The sequence below is a fragment of the Galendromus occidentalis genome, unplaced genomic scaffold (genome assembly GCF_000255335.2).
Source record: "Galendromus occidentalis unplaced genomic scaffold, Mocc_1.1 scf7180000077470, whole genome shotgun sequence".
Lineage (NCBI taxonomy): Eukaryota > Metazoa > Arthropoda > Arachnida > Mesostigmata > Phytoseiidae > Galendromus > Galendromus occidentalis.
In genome coordinates this window covers 248,665-270,640 of record NW_003805458.1, presented here as the reverse complement: position 1 = coordinate 270,640, position 21,976 = coordinate 248,665, and the positions used below count along the sequence as shown (strand labels likewise).

Sequence of the window (21,976 nt, the reverse complement as noted above, 5' to 3'; positions counted from 1 at the left end):
GGACGATGTTCTATTAGTAGAGATTCTTCTCATTCGCGCCCTCCGGGTTTACTGATATTGATGATGATTCAAAGAATGTGCGGTCCTGGCAGGAATTCCAGCTCTGGATCGGTTTGTTTCTCAATGTGTCCGCTCTCACTCGGAGCTCCGAACCCTCGGGAAGGCGCCTAGCGGAAACCCTTGGGCTTCGCAAATATCCGCAATCCCAAATACCCGCGGTCGTCCTCAAGCGAAAACCGAATGTCGAGAGTCGTGGTTGACCGCAGATGACCGCACTCGGTCCGAAGTGTAATCTTTGATGTGAGCGAGTAACCTACATATGTATAAGAAGATATCTGTGTTGAGCTCATTGAGCGAAATCCATTTCAATGAGATGTACGAGGGGATCATGACGATGATCTTCGTAAGCTGATGATTTGCCGGAGACCCATCGCAGAAATCTCGCGAAAATAAAGAATTATCCCAAGTGATACACTGGCGTCATTATTGCTCGCTGCTTGCCTCTCAAGAGGGGGTGGAGCCGAAGTCCCAAAAAACCATGCAAGAGGAGGCGACACAAGAGGAGTATCGTATGAAGGATGCGCACTGTGGACGGAGCGCCTCAACCGAATCACGCTCAAGACTTGAGCTATGAAGAGTGGTTTTCGAAGCAGGGAGTTTCAATTCTCGAGTCTATTCTTTGAGCCGGGCGGAACGACAGAAGTAAACTCAACACCTATCTGGAATGGCTTTCGGGCGCCACGCGTTGGTGAGCGTCTAGGGGAGCGGGGGAAAAAGGGAGTCGACTCGTTGCACCTGTGGATCACGATCTCACAACTCGACAAAGAGCCATGAGACAACGCGACAGCTGCGTTCATGCCCGCTACCATTCCTGGTGGGCGGGCCTGTCTAAGGCCCATATCTGGCTTCATGCAAACGCTGAATTTATGCCGTCGCGAAAATAGTCGGAGAGCTCAACGAGGTTGTGAAAAAAAATATCGAGCAAATGAGTCGCGAGGGAAGGTCATCTTTGTTCACTAATCACGCTCGTGTCGATGAAAGCGCTCGAGCTCTGAGAGTCTGGCCCCATCGAGTGGCTCTCACGATGCTTCTTTTCTGGGCGGGACTATTAACTGACCTTCATATCGTAAAGCCTCCCTCTCTGAGCTCCCTGTAGTTCTCGCGAGAAGTCTCGCCCTGATCCTACCTTGAGGCTAAAGCATCAAATTATAGGAAATGAGCTTCCCTTTGGCGCAAGAACGAAGTGAATATGCCGAAAACGGCGAGAAGAACAGAGAAGCCTCCCAAAGAGGCGAGTAGCCTGAAAGAAAAACTCCACATCTCCACACAAGGTCTCGCGGAAAGAGTGAAGTCTGCTAGGTGCAAAACTCTGATGGCGATCACGACGATAAGTTTCATCGTACTTATGTGCAGCACTGCCATCGCGCAGAGAGCAAAATACGCGGGGCCCACCGCTCTGCTAACGTATTTGTGCACATACTACATGATGAATAATTGCTACGTACTTATGGTGCTTCTGATCTCTGAAGATGGGCAGAACCTATTCCCAATGAAGTTCCTCACACTGCTCCATATGTCCGGCATTTTCACCGCCGTACTCCAAATAATTTCTCTATTGATCGTCACGATTCCCGACTTCGAGCAGACGAAGGACGGAGGACCGACATTCACAACTGGATTTTTCTGCTTGGCGGAAATTTTCGCTGCTGGCGCCTTTCTTGCCGCCGAGTTCAAGCATCGAGACGAATCCAAATCTCTTTCCGGAACTCCGAGGTCACCGGAAAGTCCTGGAAGCCAGGCGAGTCCGAGGAGCATCGCCAGGACCCTCGTTGAGCTCAGAAGTCCGGGAAGTCCTGCGAGAGGGGCTAAACATAAAAGCAGGGCAAGTTCCCCAAAAAGTGGTATTATGAGAGGTCGGGGTCCCTCAGAAACCATCTATCTCCGATCGGATTGTCTCGAAATTCTCGAGCTAGGAAACTCAAGAGTGCCAACGTTCACGGAAACAGTTCTGACCGTCGCGAACTCGAAGTGAATATACGATGTATGGCTGACTTCCCTGGCGGGATCGACCGATTTTCGGATTCTTTGGAAAGCATTCGATCCCTCAAGAGCGTGAACTTGATCGTAGAGCAGAGCGGGAGCGAACGAATCTGACAATCATGACCGAGATACGTGCCGCTGGAGAGAAAGTCGATTTCCATATCCTTTCGCGATCCCACTGGCATGTGAGGACGAAAGTTCAGAAGACAAGGATTCCTGGATTCTTTTGCGGCGTCTCTAGATGTCCCACGGCAGTGCAGCGTCTCGATGAAGGCTCGTGGAGGATTCGTTTTTTTCAATCTCAATTTCATGCAAAGGGTTTGGACACCTTCAAATTATCTTCATGTATATGTAGCGTGATGAATTCGCAAGTCCCCGGACGGAGACTTCCATAAAATTTCTCAAATATCTCCCTCATCGGCTTCGATGACACTGATATTCTCATATAAGTCTCGGAACTCAGTTAATCCTCTCGAGAGTCATCCCCCTGCTGAGAGCCATGTTTCGAAAATATGCTTCCTCGTTCTGTCTGTTCTCGGAGGTCCATGTTCATGACGTTTCAATTCGGTCAGTGAAGTTTTTCCTGAGGAAACGAGCCGGTAGGAGCTCTTCTTTCGAGTCACATGCGCCCTGACTCGGACCTCTATCAGACGAGACAGATGTGCGCCGGAAATCGCTGTGTGGGGTCGAACAGTGAGGAATAGCTGTGCCATTCCCCCAACATCGTTCTCTGCATGTACGGAATGCAACTCACAATCTACCTATCTAGAGAATGAAATAATGGTCCTCGCTCCCAGGCAGGAAATCCGATGGCTCGTCCCCGGAACGAAATATATTTTGTCACATGTGCTCGAACGCTGTGGTATCGCTTGATTGACCGTCGTCCCCTGTCGCATCGATTGATATATCCCTCAGAAGGCAGCGACTCATTTTGATGTTGACATGCTGCTTTCCGACGAAGTGGAGAAGGCATGACTCTTCTGGCAAACCTTTTTCTCTGTAGCAACGCCCTGTATACCCAGCTGGAGCACCAGAACCGAAAGATTCCGTTGAGATCAATCGGAAACCAACAAAGGAGCCAGGTGTAACGTGGGTCAAGGAAAAACGACATTACCTCTGCGGAGGGCCACCTCAAGTTGACACAGTCCCGAACGACTTTGAGCGAATCCTCCATCTTCGGCGCCCGACTCGAAACCGAGTCAGCGGTGTCTACCTGTATATGTGTGAAGATGAGAGCCACTTAAAGACTCCGAACGTCCACCGCTAGATCCTCCGGCAGAAAAATCACTCACTGTCAGCGTGTATTGCTTGTTCAATAGAGTACCGTTCGACGACGTGACGGTGTACCAGAAGAACTTCTGACCCGTGGGCTCCTCACTGATCACCTGCAAGGGGGGAGTCGAGTCTTCTCGAGAAAACAGGAACTGCGGCTTGCGCCGTCGTTGGGAAAATCGTTAACCAGTTATTGGAAATCGAAAACTGATTTCGAGTCAATTACTTCGCGGGAATCGCTGAACAGCAGAGAGTAATGGAAATCACCGTGAATGACCCAAATCGGTAGGAACGGAGTCTTGAAATGGCTACCGACGGTGAATATTTTGTTCGTCAACTCAACGCTGGTCATGAACCCGATGGTCGATCTGGCAATGATACCTGAATCCGGGAGAGAACGACTCACTCAGAGCGAAGGGGGAACGTCAAATGGGAAGCAGTCGGAACTTGCCGCATCGCGCGCCGCATGAATTCCTCAAATCGCCGGGATTCGATTCCGACCGTCGAACAGTACCGTATTTCGCGACTTTCGGATGATCGTCCTCAGTGGCCGTCTTCGGTGCGTCGAATACGTTCGATACGGCCCGACCAGTAAGAATGAGATTCACCAACGGTTGGAAGCAATCTTCTTGTGCAGGGTCCACCAGAGTATCTTTCGCAGCCTCGATGTGGACGCGATCGGCTCCCCGAGAAAAAATCATCTTCAAGAAAAGAGGGACTCTCATTCAGACCCACATCCGGTGGGGGATTTGCCTAACTGAAAGTAGCTGTCTCGCGAGTTACTCACAGAGCAGAGTAGCGGAACCATACCGTATCGGCAGATATTATCGAAATGCCGTGATATCACGTCGTGAAGAGCTTCCACCGAATAAAGAGTCGCGTAATGCCATGAATTGTAAAAAACGCTCTCCTCGATGGTCCCGTCGGGTGGGAAAGGCACGATCAGACGTACCGGTCCACGCCGGTAGGGAGTCACCTGTAGGCGACAACAAATAATTCCGACGGCGGAAGTCGAAATGCTATCCCAATACGGAAATGCTGGTGTGAACGGTCATTGATTGTGCGCGAATCAGGCGCTATATGGGAAGCAGATCATATATGCATATATGTATATATGGCCGTAATTGACAAGGTCTGTTGCTCGCATTTCCACTCACTGAGAAGAGGATCTCGCTCAGGGCACCGATCAAGCCCCTCTTGCGTAGTTCAATCAACTTCTCCTTCTCTGATAAATGTCGCGGTATTTTTCCAACATCGCCAAAGAGGAGAGTCTTCACCAGCCAGGCCTACGAAAGGTTCTCCGAAGAATTAGAACGGAAGCTCGCAGGAAATGTCCTAGAACTTGATGGAAATGGCTCCTTGCGAAATGAGCTCGGCCTTGCGATGAAGCTCAAGGAAACAACCTGAATCGAGGCGACAGCCCCACACGGTCCATTGTAGTATTGCTTGATTTGGAGACGGCACTCATTGTGGATCGAAGGGAAGTCAATGTGCTGCAAGAGCCAAACTTTGGAGAACGAATTCCCCTTCCCGAGAATCGTATCGAATAGTTTCTCCCGTTGCTGATCATTGAGATGAGTCCAGCCTTCGAACGACATTCGCAATTTTTAGAGTAAATCAATGAAGAGAGATCTTCGTTACTTTCGCTGCATACTGTAGTTTTGCTGAGAATTGCATCAGCGACATCAGCGAAGCGCTCAGATCATCTCATCGATTCGAGCGTCATCGAGAGATCTATCGAGAATTCCCAGTCCGTGATGGGCGTCGGACAACAGGCTTGAACGAGTGCAAGTCTCAAATTCCGAGTCGTGACAGTTTCGAATCTTATCCTCTAAATGCCTAATGCCGGTTTTCAAGGAGGCTCTTCGAGTGAGCTCGCGACTCATCCTGCCTCCATGAAACATAGAGGTACCGCGGAAGCGAACTCCTTCCTGAAACCGGCTGAATCAGCGCGAGAGGTCTATGCCGCATGTGAATATATGTACGATGGGATTGTCGGGAATGTAAGGCAGGGAGCGAGGAAAGGTTTGGCGTGAGGAGAGATGGCGTCCAAGCGTGCTTCCGATGGACTTTCGCACTTCAGAGTGGACGCCCTCTGATGCGACTCTGTAGCGAGGATGCTTCAATACTGCTTTCGGAAGAGTGGGAGATCATTCCGTTCTATCAAAATTAGTGTCACACTTTGGACTCGGTCCCGGATGGACATCTCTTTTATCATGGTCATTTTCATATCCAACAACAAGAATTTCTAGCTCATGTTCTCGCTTTCACTTTCGCTCTCGTCCTGTTGGGGAAAGGGGGGAGGGGATGATTGAATCCCTTCAATAGATCGGGAGGCTTCCCTCCGTGGTCGATGAAGTCGATTTCGGGACGAAATAGACTTTCTTCTCGAGCGCCACCCCTCGAATCCCGACCTGGAACAGGCCATGTGGGCTTATGATAAATGTAAATAATAAAGTTAGTGATGAAATGGTTCGACCAAAATCGAAGATGAATTTGTCGGAACCAGTAGGCTTCCGATCGATCAACTCATGAAGGGCTGCCGCCACCCTTGGAGGCACTCGCTTCTGATCGAGCCTTTCCTAGGGTGAATTCAGACTTTTGATGACTACGGATGGCAGCGGAGTCATCGCTCTCTGTTTCTGACACACTGGGTGAGAGGGAAAATTGGCTGACCGTCAGAGCTGCATTGTATGTATGTTGTATGTCGTCCAAGCCAACCTGTGAGCAGGGCCATCGGAGTCCCACGCATTCTCGGACAACGCGTACGGACTGCTCCATTTTCGGGGCTCGGCTCGTGACAGGCCCCGTAGAATCAATCTGCGGAATCGGGAGGAAACCTTCACGTCATTTTTCTCATTCGCTGATTCTCTAGTAAGCATCGCTCAGGAAGGTTTCCTCGAATTGTATACCGTCAAGGTGAATTGCTTATTTAGCAGGATTCCCCTGAAAGAGGTGACCGTATACCACTGGAATGTGTCATTCGTCGGCATATGCTGAAGAACCTGCCGGCAGAAGTGTTCCTCTGAATTGCCTCTCCAGGGTAATTTAGCATTTAGACCGATCCATACGATCTATTGATCGATGAGATTCGATGATACATATTCAACCTGTCGGTTCTGGCAGAAGAGAACTGAGTAGTGGGATTCGCCGTGGATAACCCAAATCGGGTGGTAAGGCACCTTGTAATGATTTCCCACGACTATTGTCCGATTATGCAGCTCGACGCTCGTCATGAAACCAATGATGCTTCTAGAAACGATTCCTGAAATTGAGGTTGCAAGTCAGGATTGACCCGAGGGCAACCGCGCGAAGGCTTCTCTCCCGAGCGCAAGACCTCCTGTCGTCGATAGAGCGCGGGATCCTCACTGACCGTATCTGCTGTATTTCGGGTGATGCTCCTCGGTACAGAACTGTGGCGCATCGAAAACGTGGGAGACTGCTCGACCGGTCAAGATGAGATTGACCAACGTCTGGAAACAATCTTCTTGGAAGGGATCCACAAGAGTGTCCTTGGCTGCCTCAGTGTGGACGCGAACGATGCCTCGAGACAGTATTAACTTGAAGAAAAAGTATCGCGTGGTGAAATCCAATGTTTCGACTAGCGAGAATTGCCCGGTAGAGGATTTCGGCTCCGCATAACTTACTCACAGAGCACACAAAAGGAACCATACCGTAATGGCAAATGTTCTCGAAGTGCGCGTCGACTGCAGCCCTGACCTCGTCCAGGGTACTTAGCGTCGTGTAATGCCAAGACTCATAATATTGATCCTCATTATAGGCCTCCCCTGATGGAAACGGAACTATCAGGCGGACCGGTCCTTTCCTAAGCGGGGTGACCTGCGGACCTTATCTATTATGCCTGGTTCCCTCGGGTCCACTCCCCTCGATGCTAATAATTTTAGTTGGGGTAGTCCATAAAGCATGTTGATACTCGCATGGAAAAGGATGCCACTGAGGGCTTCAATAAGCCCTCTCTTCCGAAGCAGAAGTAGTTTACTTTTCTCGGAGAGCTCGTGGGGCAATTTTCCCATCTTGCCGAACATCAGAGATTTCAGGAACCATGCCTGGGAACGATAGTAATCTATGAATCCCGAATGAGGAAGTGTCATTCCTCGGGAGGTCCGTCCTGGTGAATCGTCCGCCGATCATTGGGAACTGAATGGGAAAGGGATCATTTATTAACCTGGATCGACGCGACAGCACCGCATGGACCGTTGTGATACTGTTTGATCTGTAGCCGACATTCGTTTTGTATCGACGGGAAATCAATGTGCTGCACGAGCCAAACTTTTGGGAATTTCCTCCCGCGGCCAAGCACGGTATCGAATAACTGTGTGCGAAGTTCACGGTCGACGTGGGTCCAGTCTGCGTCTGACATTAGAAATTTTGATCACAAGCCCGTATAAACCTTCGTTGTTATTCTCCTCAGCCTAAATTCTGGGAGTCCTCAGACTAAAAGACTCGAGCCTGAATGTCAAAGACGCAGTATCCGGGCGTGGAGGTTCGAGAGCGTGAAAACGATCCATCCGGAGCACGCTCTCAAAATTTTCCGAAGCCGTTGCGTCAATTTCGAGCCGAAGGAGAGGGATCATCCCAGCCAATGAGATGATGACCCCTGGGAGTCAGACGGTTATCTCCCCGAGAATTTCGCATATCACATACGTCGACGTCGTTAGCTGAATCGATCCCGTTCGGTCTTCCGGGCTCGTTTTTGCATCCATAGAGAATTTACTCCGGAGAGCCGCTTCTCGGCCCGGCGGGCCCCCCACGGTTCCGATCCAGAAGCTCGCTATTCGGAGTGCCACCGACAAACATCGCTTTGGACTCTGGACAAGGTCCACTCTTCCCTACTGCTTATCGCGCGGGTGCAATGCGGGTCACGACATAAATCGACCCCTTCCACATAACATTTCTCGAATCTATAATCCCCTAATCTTGTCGACCGGTATACCGAGGGAAGTCGACCGTCTTGCTCAGAATCAATTCGCACCCCGCCCCGAGATGTTTTGGATAGCGCTCTGGCTCGTAGGTGAGTATTTCCCCTCCTTGCTCAGGATCGCCTCGGATCCTGAGAGGTCCGGCACCTACGAGCTGCGGCTTGTTCCTGGCATCGCTCTTACATCGCAGGTATTGCACGATGTCACGGTGATAGCCGTGTCACGGACGCCAATCTGTTCATGGACTCGGTGTTCCTCACTCAGATGCCCAAGGTCGTGGCATCCGCAGGGCTAGAGCCAGTCAAGCTCAGCCCTTTCGGGGTATCGGTCGTGCCTCCCAAACTTGGCGATAGTCGGTCCCTGATGCCCGCTTCTGATTGGAGTTTCGATGAGATTGACCTCCAGGGCTTATCTGATGTTGTCCGGTCAGTAAAAAAACGACAGAAATGCGGAGAATAACGTTCAGACTCGGAATCGCTCGAGATCCGATTCTACAACTCATCCAGATATCCCTCAGATCTGAGAACTGTTCTGCGGTGGCGATTCGAGCCGGGAACATCACAGTGACTTGCAGAGTGTCCCTTGGAAGACTTCGAGTCGCCCTGACAGGCTCCGTCGTTTGGGATGATTCGAGAGAGAAGAGGCAGCCGGCGCGAACTTTGGCTCAATTGACGCGGAGCTATGCGGTCGTGGTCGCTGCAGGCCCCCAACGCTACAAGCCTGGCTCGCTCATCAGGTCCGCCATTCCTCAGACTCTCCCGATGCTCGACCATGCTCGGGCAGTCGCTGCATGAGCCTTGATGTTTACGCAGCAAAGCTCGTTGTCTCATTAATTGCCTTCCAGATTCGATGTGACGGATCTCAACTTGGTGTATGCTCCGAACTACGAGCCACTTTCAAAGAAGCTGTCGAAGAAACTCAGGTCTCGCGTGAAAAAAATTCTTGAGACGGAATATCGCGCGGCCCTTGTACGAGCCGTCGCCAGAGTCAACCTCCCCGCGGCCTGAATAAGTTTTCCTCCCTTCATTCTTCCTGCCCAGCATCTTTATTTTTCGCCCGAATCCCGATCGAAACCCCGATTTTTCGTGGAAATAATAAAGGATGAGAATTCAGTGCATTCTTCTTTGTTGACTCGCGATTTCGAGGCTGAAGGCCATTGAGAGAAAAGAAAGATGATGATTGGACGGCCATGGGATTAGGGTGGATGGATACAGTGCCGATTTCCCCGAAGATTGACATAGGTGAACTACTCCGGAAGCGAGAACCCGACCATTACTTCCGTTTCGTAGACGTGTTGCTCCTACGTTCATCCTTCTTTCTCACGCTTGAGCCGCTTTCGATATGAGCATGAGATCACATCGACCAGAAGCTCCGGAGCCAATCATGTCGCTGGCAAGTGTTCTTCCGCCTCTGCTGTTAGTGCTCGGTGAGTTCGGATCCGCCTAATCAAGTCGAGCTCCGACTATTCTAGAAAACTATGAGCTCCAGCTTTTTGTTCCACGAGTTCAATGGGAAGAGTCTCAGAACGAAAATTTATAATTGATAATTACGGCACCAAAGATCTGACTGACTGAGTGGAAGCATGATTCCCCAGGGCTGCCCAGATGCGACGGGGACAGCCGAGTTTCCAATGCGAATCTCTTCATAGACACATTGCTCCTTGGACGCATGCCGAAATTGGCACCATTCGAGGGCATCGAGCCGTACGAGATGGATCCAGTTTTCGTTCGCGTGAATATCAAGAATACCTTCGGGCATAGATTCAAAGCCAATTTCTCGTCGACGACCGTGACAGGTCTGTCGAAAGTCAAAAGGTCAGTGGGCATCGAGATCGATATCCTAGGGTGTCGATTTTACTTCACGGTCTCCTTCCGAACGCGCAATAATCGAATGCATCGCGTCCCATGCAAAGGATTCGATGCCGTCATACTTTCCTATTAATGACCATAAATCGAAAGCTGCGAGTACCCTTCTGTCGAGCCACCATATGTATCCCGGATCCAGCAAAGCTGCTCGTAAATCATCAGCTCACTCGAGTGTTGTGCCTTCTAGATTCAACGATTGCTCTCGAGCAGCGATACGCAACGGAAACATCACAATCACATGTACTGTGAATTTCAAAGAGATCGAAATATTCCTGGATGGATTCGGTGATGGAGATACGACCTTGAAGAGAAGCCACAGAGTTCAAGCGAAGGCGACTTTTGATGAAACCTACGCTCTCATTGAAATCGCGGGACCGAATCGCAACGAGCCAGGGTCGTTGATGAGGTTGGCGGATGCTCTTATGATCTATCTAGCTTCCGACGCGTAGGGAGTCAGAGTTTTTTTTTCAATTGAATGGAACGCTTGCCATCGGAGACGTATGTGAATATCTGTGATCCTCCAGCTTCCATTGGAATGATGGATTGAATTCATCCCTAGATTCGATCTATCCACCATCAAGTTGATCATCGAACCCGCGGAGTCCATCTCTCTCTCCAGCGACAGACTGGCAGAATTCAGAATGAACTTGAACAACGAGCTATCGGATCGAATGAAAGTTTTGTTCGATGGAAAATACAAGAAAGTCCTGGAGAATGCCATCAGCACGGTCAATCTGCCTCCAGTTTGAGCATCAACGTCAAATAAACAGTTTTTCCATCCGTCCGCCAAGCAGGAGGGGCTGACCGAACCGTTTTCTCTTACATCTGTGGTCAGGAAGGAATGTTGACAAGAACCCTCCAGAGATTAGCCCGTCATGACGCGCATAGACCTCTTCCCTCAATCGACCTATGTATCTCGGCTGAATGGAAAGTTCCGCATTGGAATGAAGCCTCATAGATTGAGAGACTGAGACTGGCTGGGGACACTCTGATACCGTGCATCAAATCATGCTCTGCAGCTCCGAGCTTGGCATCCGAGAGTTTCTAATAAATTTTCTTCTCCCCGCGCCCATGATGAAGCAGGGCGCTCAGGCCATAGTTTGAGCAAGTAGTAGAGGAGATACTACTGAGTGAGATGGCTCCGAATCTTGAAATTGTTTAATGAAAAAAACGCGAATGGTCTGGCGCGGGAATTCGAATCTCAATCGGAGCTAGCGACCTCTACCGGTAAACTCGGTACACTCCTGTGTATACACCTAGAAGTGGTGTTCCCGATGGAATAATTCCTCTCCTTTACGCAGGCCAGTGTCAGTTAGTTGGTCTGGTCGATATCGTTTTCGTTCTCGAATTCTACGAAGGCGATGGAGTGGTCCGGTGTTTCCTCAACGTCATTGATGTCACACTGCCGGTCATTGAAGAGACGAGGTTCGGCGATCACATGGCTTCCTCGGAATTCGTAGACTATTCTAGTATTCCTGGACGAGAAAGTCATCGTCCTGGGGGATTATCTTTAGAGTCGAAGACGGTGAGTGGATAGAGCCAGTACAAATCCCGTAAACCACTGACTGCTAATAGCGACTCATGACTGATGTCACTTCTCAAGGTGAAAAGTTTCTCAAAGACGAACTCCTGGGAATCCTGAATCGGATTTCCCAGTGCAGGAGTTGCCTTCCCTATCTGACGATGTTATCTTCCAGTTCCGGAAAAAGACCGAGACGCGGGAATCACGGCATTCTCCCAGCCGACATCAATGGGGAGTTTGGGGCATGCCATTCTGAGTATTCTCCGCGCTCCCGGTGATCGATAGCGCCTCGTTGGAATGAGTCAGTGGCGAATTTGAACGAGCACAGGTTTCTCGGCAATCAGCTCATAAGCCCTGGAAAGAGACAGTGGATCATTCTCCCAGTCTGGAATCACTCTCTGCGGAAGTTCCAGAGGGAGAGGTTTGGATCGCTTCGATTAAACAATCGCAGGGCTATCGGATAATATCTCACGAGATTGGCTGCCGCCTGACAGGGCAAGGCTGCGATTAAGGCGGAGACAAGTTATGCCGAGCTTCGAGCCTGGAGAAGCACAAATCAGCACTGGCAGGATGGCTTGGTCCGAGAAGCTGAGGTTCGTCGTCGAGCCTATTCTTTTCCTCAGTTTCATGACGACGTCGATTGAGATCTCCCTCGTACAACAGCTCATCCGACGGAAAGTGTGTCTCGTGTCAGGAATGCTGAACTGCGATGGGAAGCCGAGCGCTGAGCTCATCCTCGAAGCAACTCCATGGATCGGAGCCTACAACATCGCTCTCTCCTCGGTGACCTTCGTAGTGGGACTGTGGTTCGGATCGTGGGCCGACAAGTACGGACGGAAGAAGATGATGGTGATTCCATACGTCGGAAGTATTTTGTCGACGCTGATTTTCATCATCGCTTCGATCTTCATCGAGACCACCCCCCTCATCCTGATGGTTTCGGCCGTCATCATAGGATTGAGTTCCGGAACTCTGGGAGTAGGCTCCACCTGTTTCGGCATCATCAGCGTCGTGACCACGTCGGAAGGTCGGAGCGGCAGAATCGCAATCATGGAGGCCATGATTTTCACTGGAGGTGCCCTGGGATTCTACATCGCGGGTTACGCGCTCCCTCGATCGAGTTTCGCTGTGGTGTTTTGTTTGGAGATGGGTGTGCATCTCATAGGACTCGCGTACTTGATAATGTTCATCCGGGAACCCGAAGAGTCGCTGGAAGAGAGACAGCGACATTCCACGGAATCGTTCATGAGCACGGAGCACCTCCTGTCCATGTATCGAACTGTTATCCGTCCGAGAGCGCGGCGTTTACGGGCCGTTCTCGTTCTGCTAATATTTTCCTCGTTCATGTTGGCGTTCGGTATGGCGACCGCCAGCCAGCTCACCTACACCCGTTTGACGTCTCCCCCGGTCAATTGGAAGCCGGCGAAATATTCGTTTTACCATGCATTCATGGTTTTCGCGCAGGGTTCTATGCTGGTCATCGTTCTACCGCTTTGTCTGCGATTCTTCGGCATCCGAGACACCACGACCGGAATCATTGGGGCTGTGTCGAGGTTGTTAGGACTCACCGGGCTCGCGGCCGCTACCGAGGACTGGATGTTCTACCTGACGATCGCCTTTTTCTCGTTTTCGGAATTCGCCATGCCGGCGGTACGATCCATCTTATCGAAGATCGTGGATCAGAACGAAAAGAGTCAAATATTCGGACTCATGGGCGCTCAACAGTCGCTGGCGTTCGTGTTAACGGGGATCATTCTCTTGTTCCCTGGATCGATGACCACCTTGTTCCCCGGTTTCGGGATGGCTGTCGGGGCTGTTTTCCAAATTGTGCCCATATTGACGCTGCTTTACCTTCGATTCTTCCTTTCTCTCGATGAAGGATTATCGGAGCTACGGAATGAGAGTGTTCATCACTCCGGCTACGACTCGGTCGTCGATGACGGACTCGTAGATCCGCGAGGACAACCTTGAAAGGGCATTGCTCGAGAACTCTGACCGTATCCCTGAGCCTCACCATTGGATGTGATACCCACTCAGAGCCGAGCCCGATCGTCAGAATTCCACGTCAAGAAACTCGTCGGAGGCGCCTGAAAAGTTTCCTGAAAAGAGTTATTCCGGTCGAAGCAATGATCGAATACTGAAGTTTTTTCTTCATTTTCGCCTGAATTTTTGACGAATCTTACATTCGTTATTCGTCCTTGTGTTGAGTAGAATCGCCTTCGAATCGCTTAACTTCGAATCGCCTCTAATGGAATCGTTCCAGCCCAGCCTCGAAGGATATTTTCCTCATCGCTCCGAGTAGCGGGGCCGAGAATAAGGGCAAATTCAGCAGGCAAATTTAAACATGGAGCTTAACCGGGATGATTTCGCGCCGCACGAATCAGGTGATTATCTCGGAATGAGCGCGTGGCGGAATTTCCAGAGGTATCCGTGGCGGCATACTCTGACCAGATTGAGCGGGACGCTTTCATAAGAGTGCGCCTGCGCATACATTATACACTCGACAGATGCCGAGCACAGTCGCTTTTCTAGGAGTTATCAGACTGAAGCTCTAGAATGGCGATACTCATAGAGCCAAATCTTTCCTGACGCTTGTTATCAACTATCGGATCATTATTCTTGAAAAATATACTCCTGAGATTCGGAAGGGATCTCCTCTGGAGAGCCTGACAAGAAAGGCTCCCGATTGAGGAGTGGAGAGTGAAGCTTCTGAAGAGCAGTGGTTAGAGGCGCTATGCTGATGGCTTAGTACGTTGGTCTCGGATGCAGGGTCGACTCCATTCTCATCCATGGGCCTACTCCATGGGCAATGATTGACGCCCCCGAACGCTGCGAAGGAGCAAGAACCATCTCTCCGGGACTTTCGGCGATGAGAGACGGCGTTGAACAAGACTGTACCAGGCAATTGCACGTCAGGTCGTAAAATTCGGGTTATTCAACGCTTCCGGATAGGAACCTGGCAGACGCATCCCGTTTTACGACATCCCGCGATTCGTGTCTTTTGATTAGTGGAGATTTACTATCCCTAAGAAAATTATGTGAAGTCATCTGTCTGTATAGCTCAATATAGATGCCTGTTTCGGAGATGCTTTGCACATGTATTTTCCCCATGTCGTGAATTTTATCATGTATTAAAACTTGTGATAACTCAAGACGGATGTTGATGCAATAAAAGGTAAACAATGTTGAGCGGTTGGGTCTCCTAAGCACTGTATGTCCGCGCATCCGGAGGGAATGACAGAATTTGAGACAGAAAAGATCTAGGTAGATCATTTTTTCGTCGGGGTAGTGTACATGCTCTTATGAGGATGAAGATTTCGCTGAGAGGAGCTCGGCATTCGACGAGCTGGAACGTCGAATTTCGTGATTCCGAACGACGAGGGAGAAGAGTTCTCATGTCAATTCCTCAGGAGCCTCAACTGATGCGCGTAGTCCTTCCGAAGCAATCGAAATTCTATGAAAGAGTTCACCTCGGCGGGACGGGGGAGTCCGACATGGATCCTTCAGCTAGCATAGTCACGAGATTTCAAGATTTGAACGAAATGTCTATCTAATCCTCATCTTGTGAGCGCTTCATTCCTAAACGCTAACCACCTTGACCTTGGAGGCTGTTGCCGGGCTAAGCCGAAATCGTTGTCCGTGGTGACGAAATCCTCTCGGACCGAGACAACAAAAGCAAGAGCTATTAAGAGGCTCGAATATTTTACAGCAGCGCTTCCACGATTTGCGAGTCTTCTCGTCCGCGGAGATCTCAAGCTGTAGAATTCAATACGGAGCCTAGATTGAATAATGTTCCAGTTCAGGATGGAGGGCCGGCGTGACGCCTTCCTGGCACTTGTTGACCTCCGGGATCAAATCGGGACTACGTCAGATTTGATTGTTTCCCAGAGGAATCCTTTACAACCCTCTCAATTATTGCGAGTGTTTTTTTTCTGAAGTCCTCATTGTCGTGCTTCCGATCCCCGGTTCGAGCAGGGCAGAAGTCTCAACACTGGAGTGGGCTCGACGCTCTCGTCCCTCCATCCTCTGAAGTCCAAGAGCAGAATCCTGATAGCAAAGACATTCAACAACAAGAAAGTTTTGATGATTCCCACCGTGATTACTGCCGCAATCGTGTGACGCTCGAGCTGTCGTGATTACACGCAGATCATCAGATTCTTCTCTGTTATAAGGTGGTCACACATGTCACAAACGACTCCTCCCCCAGAAAGTCGACTTTTATGACAGAGATCTCACGACAGAAGAGCGACAGAGATCGCAATGGCTCGAAAGCGCTCACAAACGCGCCTGCTCCGTCAAGGATGCGTGAAACTATTCTTCTTTGTCCTAACGTTCATCGCTTTCGCGGGACTGCAGTCCGTACTGCCATATGTCAGTGAGTGCAAATCTTGGACTTCGCCTTCACGTGGATGCCCTCTGGAACCTGACTGCCCATGGCCGTAGTCTTTGGCCTAGTCGATCTCGAAGATATGTTTGACGATTACGAATCGAAAGATGGTATCCTCGAACAACAGCAGCTCATTACCGAGAATACAGGGTGAGGGATCCCGTTTAATAAACCATTTCTCTCCCTTCCCAACCTCGTCCAAGGACCTGCATGGGGAGCTCTCCAGGAAGGAACCGCGGGGGTTCCGGGAATGGTCTTGGTGCTTGCCTTCCTCGGAGTGATCCCTGTCGTGTGGATCATCCTTCTCGGCGTGGATCAAGTACTCAGACGGTGCGTTCAGAGATGGGGTGTCAAGATCTTCTAGAGTGATCGGAAATGCCAAATCAGCAACCCTTTCCCCCACCGTATGTGATTCAGAGCCGGGATCGGAGCTGGACAGCAAATATCCGGATTTGCCCTGTCCCTCTGTCATACCGGAGTTCTGTCCGATTCGTCTCGAGATTGACTGACCGACGAAAAACGGGAAATGAATTTCGCATTCCAGACTGTGCGAGGGCCAAAAGAGTCCTTACGCACTCCTGAGCTCAGACGATGACTTCGAGGATGTCGAATTCGGTACTCAGTCCAATGTGGATTTCGGGGAGAAGCCGATACGTCAGAAAACTGCGGTTTGTCAAGCTCGAAAATGTTTGCGAAGTCATTGGGGATCAATCTGTTGATTTCCTCATCATTCTCTTCTCGACAGAGATCTCCGCCGGAAAAGCCAACTGGAAGACGTTCAGCGCCACGTGGAGGCGGACGATACGACGACGACGAGGGCTCGGATAAAAATCCGACAGATGTTGACGTCACGGTGCACCCTGTTGACACGACTATCGCAGGTACGTCTGGTCCGTCTCAGCTGGCTATGGAAAGTTCGCTACGGGCCGCCCGACAAGATTCGGGATCGTTTTCGAGTCCCGCTGCGACTGCGCTCTGGGATCCGCAGAATTCTGCTGAGGATAGAGTCCCAGAATTCTGATCATACTTCGAGATTTCTCTTATCGTGTCTCGAGAAAGATTCGCACCTGGAACGGATATTACGTTCCTACTATTTTTATTTCCGTCGGCTTTCTGGAGCTCTGCTGAAGTAACTTCCTCTGGGGGTCGCGGCTGCGATTCCATGAGAGCAGGCGGACGCAATCAGAATCGGGCGAACAATTTCCCTCTTCCTGCCGGCTTCCTTAGTCCTCATCGGGAAGCTCTCGTCGAGCCATAGCCTCGACAGAGAGCTGCGTTTCAGTGATCGAATAGGTGCAAGATGAGCTCTATGAGTATGCTTGGAGATGCGCATGAGTCTTTTCTTGATTTCTTCCCGCATATGCACAAATGAGACGATGTGGATTGAGGTGTGGGACAACCACGATTCACCGGGGTATTGTTGGGAATCGGCGCGTCCTTCCCGGACGATACCTCCCAAAGCGCGATCTGCGGTAGCGCCAGTCGACCTCCGTATCTAGAGAACGTCTGCATTCTGTCTTTTAAGCTCACTGTCAAGACGCCGCGGCGCTGACTTTCCGGCGAGCAGTCCATAGATCAGCTGAGCAGGAATTTGTGCGAGGAACTTGACGATAAAATTGTATGCTTCCTCTGCAGCGGGTGGTGAGGCTCGAGTCTCACCGCAATACAACGTTTCGCTGATGAGCTTCGCGAACGACAGCCCCCGCGACGAGAATTCGAAGCTATTCTACCCTTCAGCTCCGTCGATGTTGGGGGGACCCGCTTTCTTCAAGCGACAATTTTGAAGAATATTCCTCCACAATCACATCAATGACGGAACTAAGATCGGCGGCGTGTGCCTCATCATGTCTCTCGTACCTCGGCCTATCTCATCTTCTCCGACCCCATCTGCGTATCTGGGAGAAACTAGCTTCGAAGAAGAGGATCGCTCGCGCGCATGAGTCTATTATAGTCTGGGTTCAGAAGGAGTTATTGATGCACCGCGACCCAACATCAGGCCGAGGGCTTCATATAAAAAAATCGTATCCGACTGAGAGACGAATGCACTGCGATGAAACTCCGACATCTTCGACATCTATCCCTCATAAGAGATGATGCATCGGTATGAAGATTCATCTTTATATCCAGATTGTGAAGTATCCCTACGGTGTCTTCTCCAACGGAAGAAAGAAATCTGGAGCCGCTCAAAGTCTCGAACCAATAAATCGGAACGTCCTACTCAGATCGATAGTTTTCATGATTGAAACAAGTCTGTGGCGTGAGATATGTAGCAAGTTGAAGATGGGTCGTTGGGAAACCTGACTTAGTTATGTGGCCAAGGCTGTGAAGGGACCATGACACCGGTATCATATGACTCATACTGCACGCCTATATGGCGCTCGTGAAGGTGTGGCGAAATCAACCTCGGCACATCCGAAATCCAGTCTGACCATTCCTACCCAGTCTCTCCGGACGCCATCACGATTTTTGTGTTCTCTCATATTCCCCGAATCGATGGCACCGTGTCAAAGATTTCACGGTATCGTCAAACACCTGAGAAAGCAGGGAAGGGTCATTTTGCCGCACACTCTAAGGCGGTAGGGCGACTGCCTTTGTGGGAGTCCGAAAGCGAGGGAGGCTCAGACAGCGACTCTTTCCTGCGGTCGCTCACCAGCCGCCGGTTTCCAGTTTGCCGCTAATATTCATCCGTGTGAAACAAGGTGAGTAACTCCTCGACAATTCTTCTCGTTGTGATCTGCCACGGATAGCCGCGACGCGTATCACAATCATTTGGATTCGTGGTGTCGAAGCAAGTGTCAGGAAGACCTGAGTTCCGCGTCGCATTCTGGGCAATTATGACACGCTTGTGAGTCCGGCCGTGAGTCACGAATCTGGAAGCTAGAATCGGGAGACCTCTTATCTCAGCTGAGGAATGCGTTCCAGGACGAAATATGCCGATCTCCGTATACGTCCCCCGTGCTCGCCACTTGCCGCGATACGGCCTCATGGACAGCCCATACGTCAACAACAGGCTTGTTTTTCTTGAATTACTCTACCTAAATTTTAGGCAGAGGGACCGATTAAGCTGCAGCGATTGGGTGCAGAACTCGCAGGTTGTAGGGAGGCTTTACCAGCTCCGAAGGAATACTATAATTCAGTATTCGTCTTTTCCAGGGCACTCGTCCAGCACGAACCCCTGGTGCAAGTCGATTTCGAGCTATTCGGAGACGTGGAAGGTAAGTTTCGAAAACCATGAAGGATAATCTCTATTCGTACTATTATTCCGCGGCGAAAGAATCACTATGGAAGGCAGAGGACCCAGAAATCCACTAATGAATGAACATCCCCATCTCCTCCTCGAGCTCAGGTTTCAACTTCAGAGCCGTGAGTATCGATCACCTAGAGAGATGATGTTCTCGGGGAATTCCCGAATAATCCATTCCCCGATCATAATCTTTTTTTCTTCGTGGCACGGATAGTACACCAAAGAAAAAGCTCTGCAATTGGGAGTCACGGGATGGATGAAGTGCTCTAGGAAGCATACCGTCGTTGGTCAGCTCCAGGGAGATAAGGACCGCGTGAACGATATGTGAGCGAGCTGAATATTTCAGGGTCTAAATATACAGCGTGCATTCCGAAGGGGACCGCATGATTAATGAGCCCGCGGGAGAGCAGAATGATTCGAACACGTTCGTTTTGCAGGGCGAAATGGCTCGCAGCTCAAGGCGCTCCTGGTGCGAAGGTGGGTCTTTCTTAGCCCTCGTGATAATAGAATGAATACTGGGAGAGTGAATATACCGTAAATTTCCTGATTGGAGGGCATATCCGACTATTTTTCGGCCATCCGAAACCTGCCCGATTAGACGAAACTGTCCGTCTGTTTCTGCCGTCCCCGAACGAGTGAATCGAAGCCGGTCACTCCTATTGCTAGACTATATTGAGTTGATGGGATATCCATCGCAAGCATACCAAGAAGCAGCAGCGAGAGGAGATTTTCGATCTTCGCGACCCGAGAGCTCAGTTGCCTCCCCAAAAGAGCAGTTCATTGGAGACTGCCTGTCTATTTCGTAAATCATCCGCAACCTGCCCGTTTATTGAAGAGTTTCCGTATATTAGAGTCCGCGCCACCATTAGAATATTTACGGTATCGAGAATTGGAATCTTCGACTTTTCGACAGAAAGTATCTTCCGGAAGCGGTTTCTGTACCGATTTGTCCATTCCTGGTACATTAGATCTCCTGGCCATCCAAAATCCATTCAATCACAGGAAGTAACTGTTACGGTTGTACCGGTCGTCATACCGCGATCACGGAATTATATCGTTGCATGTTCCGTAGCCCTCATTCTCGAAAGCTTTCTTAGCGATCTCGAAAGTCTCACATCTTTTACGTTCTCAGGTCAGTCGCTTGGAACTCCGACACTGGCAGATCATTGACGGTTTGACGATGCGCGACTTCTCTTTGAGATTCTGAGTTGAGACTACGGTCATTGTCCCTGGACATCCTCGAAGGTTCAGGGTATCGTGTACAAATGGAGGCACATCCTTTTTTTATGCATACACACTGTGACGATTTTTCCTTGAAAATAAACATCTGAGTCTCGGAAAGGTTCATCTCGGCAGATTTCCGTCTCTTTCTTTGTCGTTTCTGCCCCTCTCTTCGGACGCTTAGCTCACAACAGCTCCAATGAACCTGGCCCGCGTCGTGGCGGCTGGGCACGGAATGTCGATGTTTCACTCATCACCCCTCCGAAACGGACCCGGAGAAGTGTGCTTTAAGTGATAATATCCATCCAGGTAGCTCCTTGGAGCAGCTTCGACTTGACGAGCCAGCGATTGACTTGGATGAGCAGGATGTCAGTTCGACACCAACCTGATCGGTAAGAAGGAGTTCGGGGAAACTAGGATTTGCAAGACGAAGTCTTCGCTAGGAATAGATGGTTTTCTGGGAGAGTTACCGCTTCAGACTAAGACTGCTGGTGATTTCGCCGACGGACTCTTTTCTCCTGGTCACGAGCGACTATTCGGTTGGGCAGCGGTCCCCCGTCCCGACATCTCTCCAAGGAACAAATACTCCCGTCGCACCAATCCGTCATTGCTTTGCCGAGAGGTCTTGGGCAACGAACGTCAGTATTTGGCTTATGAAGCTCAGTATGAGCTTCAAGTGAGTTCAATCGAATCAAAAAGTGAGTTCAAATCCCTGCCCCCTCAATCACAGATCACGGGTAGTAATTGCAGAGCCCAGTTCTGTATCGTACAATCGAGCCACCGGGAGAGGTGAGAAACGGAACTTTCCAATCCGCTCCCGGAGAGTGAACCCGATCTCCTCCCCGCCTTCGAGATCACGTATCTAGATCACGGCTAAACCTGACTCTCAGATCGCATCCCATTTCGATTGACGAATTATGTTCTGGTTCGCCAGCTGGCTTCGGCGATTGATGTACATAATAAATTCCTCCAGAAACTGCTGCGTGACATGTGTACATCTCGGAGGTTTCCCTCCATGCTCAATGAGCCTTGTCGAGAAGGCATCTGCAAACAAGATCTGCGGAGGAACGGCAACTCTTCGAAGACCACACCATTCAACGAGCCACAATCGATTCCGCATTAGACGACATCTATGATATTGAGCATCTGGAAGCTCGTCGTGTCTTATAAATCGCTGACATTGCTGCCGCCTCCCACGTCAGGATACCGCTGAGTTTCGGGAAAGCCGCCGACCAGAAGGCATGAATATCTCAGGGCGTAAATATGCACGAAAGAAATCACTTACAAATTCCTGAGAAGAGAGGGGTCACCTTTACTTTTCGGCAACTCCGAGAGAAGAATCGGATCTCTTGCACTCGTATGGGCTCCGGCGTCGATCAGGCTTTGTTCGAGCTTGAGACGAGCTTAGCCTTGTCAGGCTCAATTATCGAGTGACATTCTGTGAGGGTTGGGGTGATTTTAGTCCATCTCGGTGACGATGACAGG

At 50.2% G+C, this 21,976-nt stretch overlaps 7 protein-coding genes across 7 annotated transcripts; 5 read left to right on the top strand and 2 right to left on the bottom strand.

Moving 5' to 3' along the window:
- Positions 1-2,966: 2,966 nt before the first annotated feature.
- Positions 2,967-4,910, bottom strand: LOC100900496 (probable ubiquitin carboxyl-terminal hydrolase MINDY-4). The gene is made up of 8 exons (XM_003744538.1): positions 4,716-4,910; positions 4,470-4,598; positions 4,100-4,288; positions 3,827-4,013; positions 3,539-3,693; positions 3,333-3,425; positions 3,155-3,253; positions 2,967-3,062 (listed from the first exon to the last, which is right to left on the bottom strand). The coding sequence occupies exons 1-8, from the start codon at positions 4,908-4,910 to the stop codon at positions 2,967-2,969; spliced, it is 1,143 nt and encodes a 380-aa protein (XP_003744586.1).
- A 650-nt stretch (positions 4,911-5,560) lies between these two features.
- Positions 5,561-7,693, bottom strand: LOC100900353 (probable ubiquitin carboxyl-terminal hydrolase MINDY-4). Its single transcript, XM_029111788.1, has 8 exons — positions 7,499-7,693; positions 7,251-7,379; positions 6,964-7,152; positions 6,686-6,872; positions 6,423-6,577; positions 6,225-6,317; positions 5,989-6,132; positions 5,561-5,596 (listed from the first exon to the last, which is right to left on the bottom strand). The coding sequence occupies exons 1-8, from the start codon at positions 7,691-7,693 to the stop codon at positions 5,561-5,563; spliced, it is 1,128 nt and encodes a 375-aa protein (XP_028967621.1).
- Positions 7,694-8,296: 603 nt separating this feature from the next.
- On the top strand, positions 8,297-9,366 carry LOC100907610 (uncharacterized). Its single transcript, XM_003744505.2, has 4 exons — positions 8,297-8,344; positions 8,443-8,677; positions 8,770-8,988; positions 9,097-9,366. The coding sequence occupies exons 1-4, from the start codon at positions 8,317-8,319 to the stop codon at positions 9,257-9,259; spliced, it is 645 nt and encodes a 214-aa protein (XP_003744553.1). The 5' UTR covers positions 8,297-8,316; the 3' UTR covers positions 9,260-9,366.
- A 269-nt stretch (positions 9,367-9,635) lies between these two features.
- LOC108864405 (uncharacterized) lies at positions 9,636-10,866 on the top strand. The gene is made up of 4 exons (XM_018639990.1): positions 9,636-9,678; positions 9,847-10,066; positions 10,305-10,523; positions 10,677-10,866. Exons 1-4 carry the CDS (start codon positions 9,636-9,638, stop codon positions 10,864-10,866), a joined length of 672 nt encoding a protein of 223 aa, XP_018495506.1.
- A 1,343-nt stretch (positions 10,867-12,209) lies between these two features.
- LOC100900210 (multidrug resistance protein 2-like) lies at positions 12,210-14,824 on the top strand. The gene has a single exon (XM_003744536.2). The coding sequence runs from the start codon at positions 12,210-12,212 to the stop codon at positions 13,608-13,610; it is 1,401 nt and encodes a 466-aa protein (XP_003744584.1). The 3' UTR covers positions 13,611-14,824.
- A 1,052-nt stretch (positions 14,825-15,876) lies between these two features.
- Positions 15,877-18,158, top strand: LOC100907462 (uncharacterized). Its single transcript, XM_003744504.2, has 5 exons — positions 15,877-16,014; positions 16,230-16,356; positions 16,571-16,694; positions 16,772-16,907; positions 17,662-18,158. The coding sequence occupies exons 1-5, from the start codon at positions 15,900-15,902 to the stop codon at positions 17,808-17,810; spliced, it is 651 nt and encodes a 216-aa protein (XP_003744552.1). The 5' UTR covers positions 15,877-15,899; the 3' UTR covers positions 17,811-18,158.
- A 416-nt stretch (positions 18,159-18,574) lies between these two features.
- On the top strand, positions 18,575-20,623 carry LOC100907319 (acylphosphatase-2). Its single transcript, XM_003744503.1, has 7 exons — positions 18,575-18,725; positions 18,949-19,036; positions 19,180-19,241; positions 19,373-19,389; positions 19,485-19,594; positions 19,708-19,747; positions 20,403-20,623. Exons 2-7 carry the CDS (start codon positions 18,957-18,959, stop codon positions 20,475-20,477), a joined length of 384 nt encoding a protein of 127 aa, XP_003744551.1. The 5' UTR covers positions 18,575-18,725; positions 18,949-18,956; the 3' UTR covers positions 20,478-20,623.
- Positions 20,624-21,976: the final 1,353 nt, after the last annotated feature.

Coding starts and splice junctions, on each gene's coding strand:
- LOC100900496 (XM_003744538.1), bottom strand. CDS start 4,910: ATGTCGTTCGAAGGCTGGACTCATCTCAATGATCAGCAACGGGAGAAA. Junction 4,599..4,715: donor GGGCTGTCGCCTCGATTCAG/GTTGTTTCCTTG, acceptor AACCTTTCGTAG/GCCTGGCTGGTGAAGACTCT. Junction 3,694..3,826: donor TCCGAAAGTCGCGAAATACG/GTACTGTTCGAC, acceptor TCCCGGATTCAG/GTATCATTGCCAGATCGACC.
- LOC100900353 (XM_029111788.1), bottom strand. CDS start 7,693: ATGTCAGACGCAGACTGGACCCACGTCGACCGTGAACTTCGCACACAG. Junction 6,873..6,963: donor TGGTTCCTTTTGTGTGCTCT/GTGAGTAAGTTA, acceptor TTTTTCTTCAAG/TTAATACTGTCTCGAGGCAT. Junction 6,133..6,224: donor ATAAGCAATTCACCTTGACG/GTATACAATTCG, acceptor CCGATTCCGCAG/ATTGATTCTACGGGGCCTGT.
- LOC100907610 (XM_003744505.2), top strand. CDS start 8,317: ATGTTTTGGATAGCGCTCTGGCTCGTAG. Junction 8,678..8,769: donor GGCTTATCTGATGTTGTCCG/GTCAGTAAAAAA, acceptor GATATCCCTCAG/ATCTGAGAACTGTTCTGCGG. Junction 8,989..9,096: donor AAGCCTGGCTCGCTCATCAG/GTCCGCCATTCC, acceptor ATTGCCTTCCAG/ATTCGATGTGACGGATCTCA.
- LOC108864405 (XM_018639990.1), top strand. CDS start 9,636: ATGTCGCTGGCAAGTGTTCTTCCGCCTCTGCTGTTAGTGCTCG. Junction 9,679..9,846: donor GCCTCTGCTGTTAGTGCTCG/GTGAGTTCGGAT, acceptor ATGATTCCCCAG/GGCTGCCCAGATGCGACGGG. Junction 10,524..10,676: donor GAGCCAGGGTCGTTGATGAG/GTTGGCGGATGC, acceptor ATTCATCCCTAG/ATTCGATCTATCCACCATCA.
- LOC100900210 (XM_003744536.2), top strand. CDS start 12,210: ATGGCTTGGTCCGAGAAGCTGAGGTTCGTCGTCGAGCCTATTCTTTTC.
- LOC100907462 (XM_003744504.2), top strand. CDS start 15,900: ATGGCTCGAAAGCGCTCACAAACGCGCCTGCTCCGTCAAGGATGCGTG. Junction 16,015..16,229: donor GTCCGTACTGCCATATGTCA/GTGAGTGCAAAT, acceptor ACCTCGTCCAAG/GACCTGCATGGGGAGCTCTC. Junction 16,908..17,661: donor TGTTGACACGACTATCGCAG/GTACGTCTGGTC, acceptor CTTCCTCTGCAG/CGGGTGGTGAGGCTCGAGTC.
- LOC100907319 (XM_003744503.1), top strand. CDS start 18,957: ATGCCGATCTCCGTATACGTCCCCCGTGCTCGCCACTTGCCGCGATAC. Junction 19,037..19,179: donor AGCCCATACGTCAACAACAG/GCTTGTTTTTCT, acceptor CGTCTTTTCCAG/GGCACTCGTCCAGCACGAAC. Junction 19,595..19,707: donor AAGGACCGCGTGAACGATAT/GTGAGCGAGCTG, acceptor TTCGTTTTGCAG/GGCGAAATGGCTCGCAGCTC.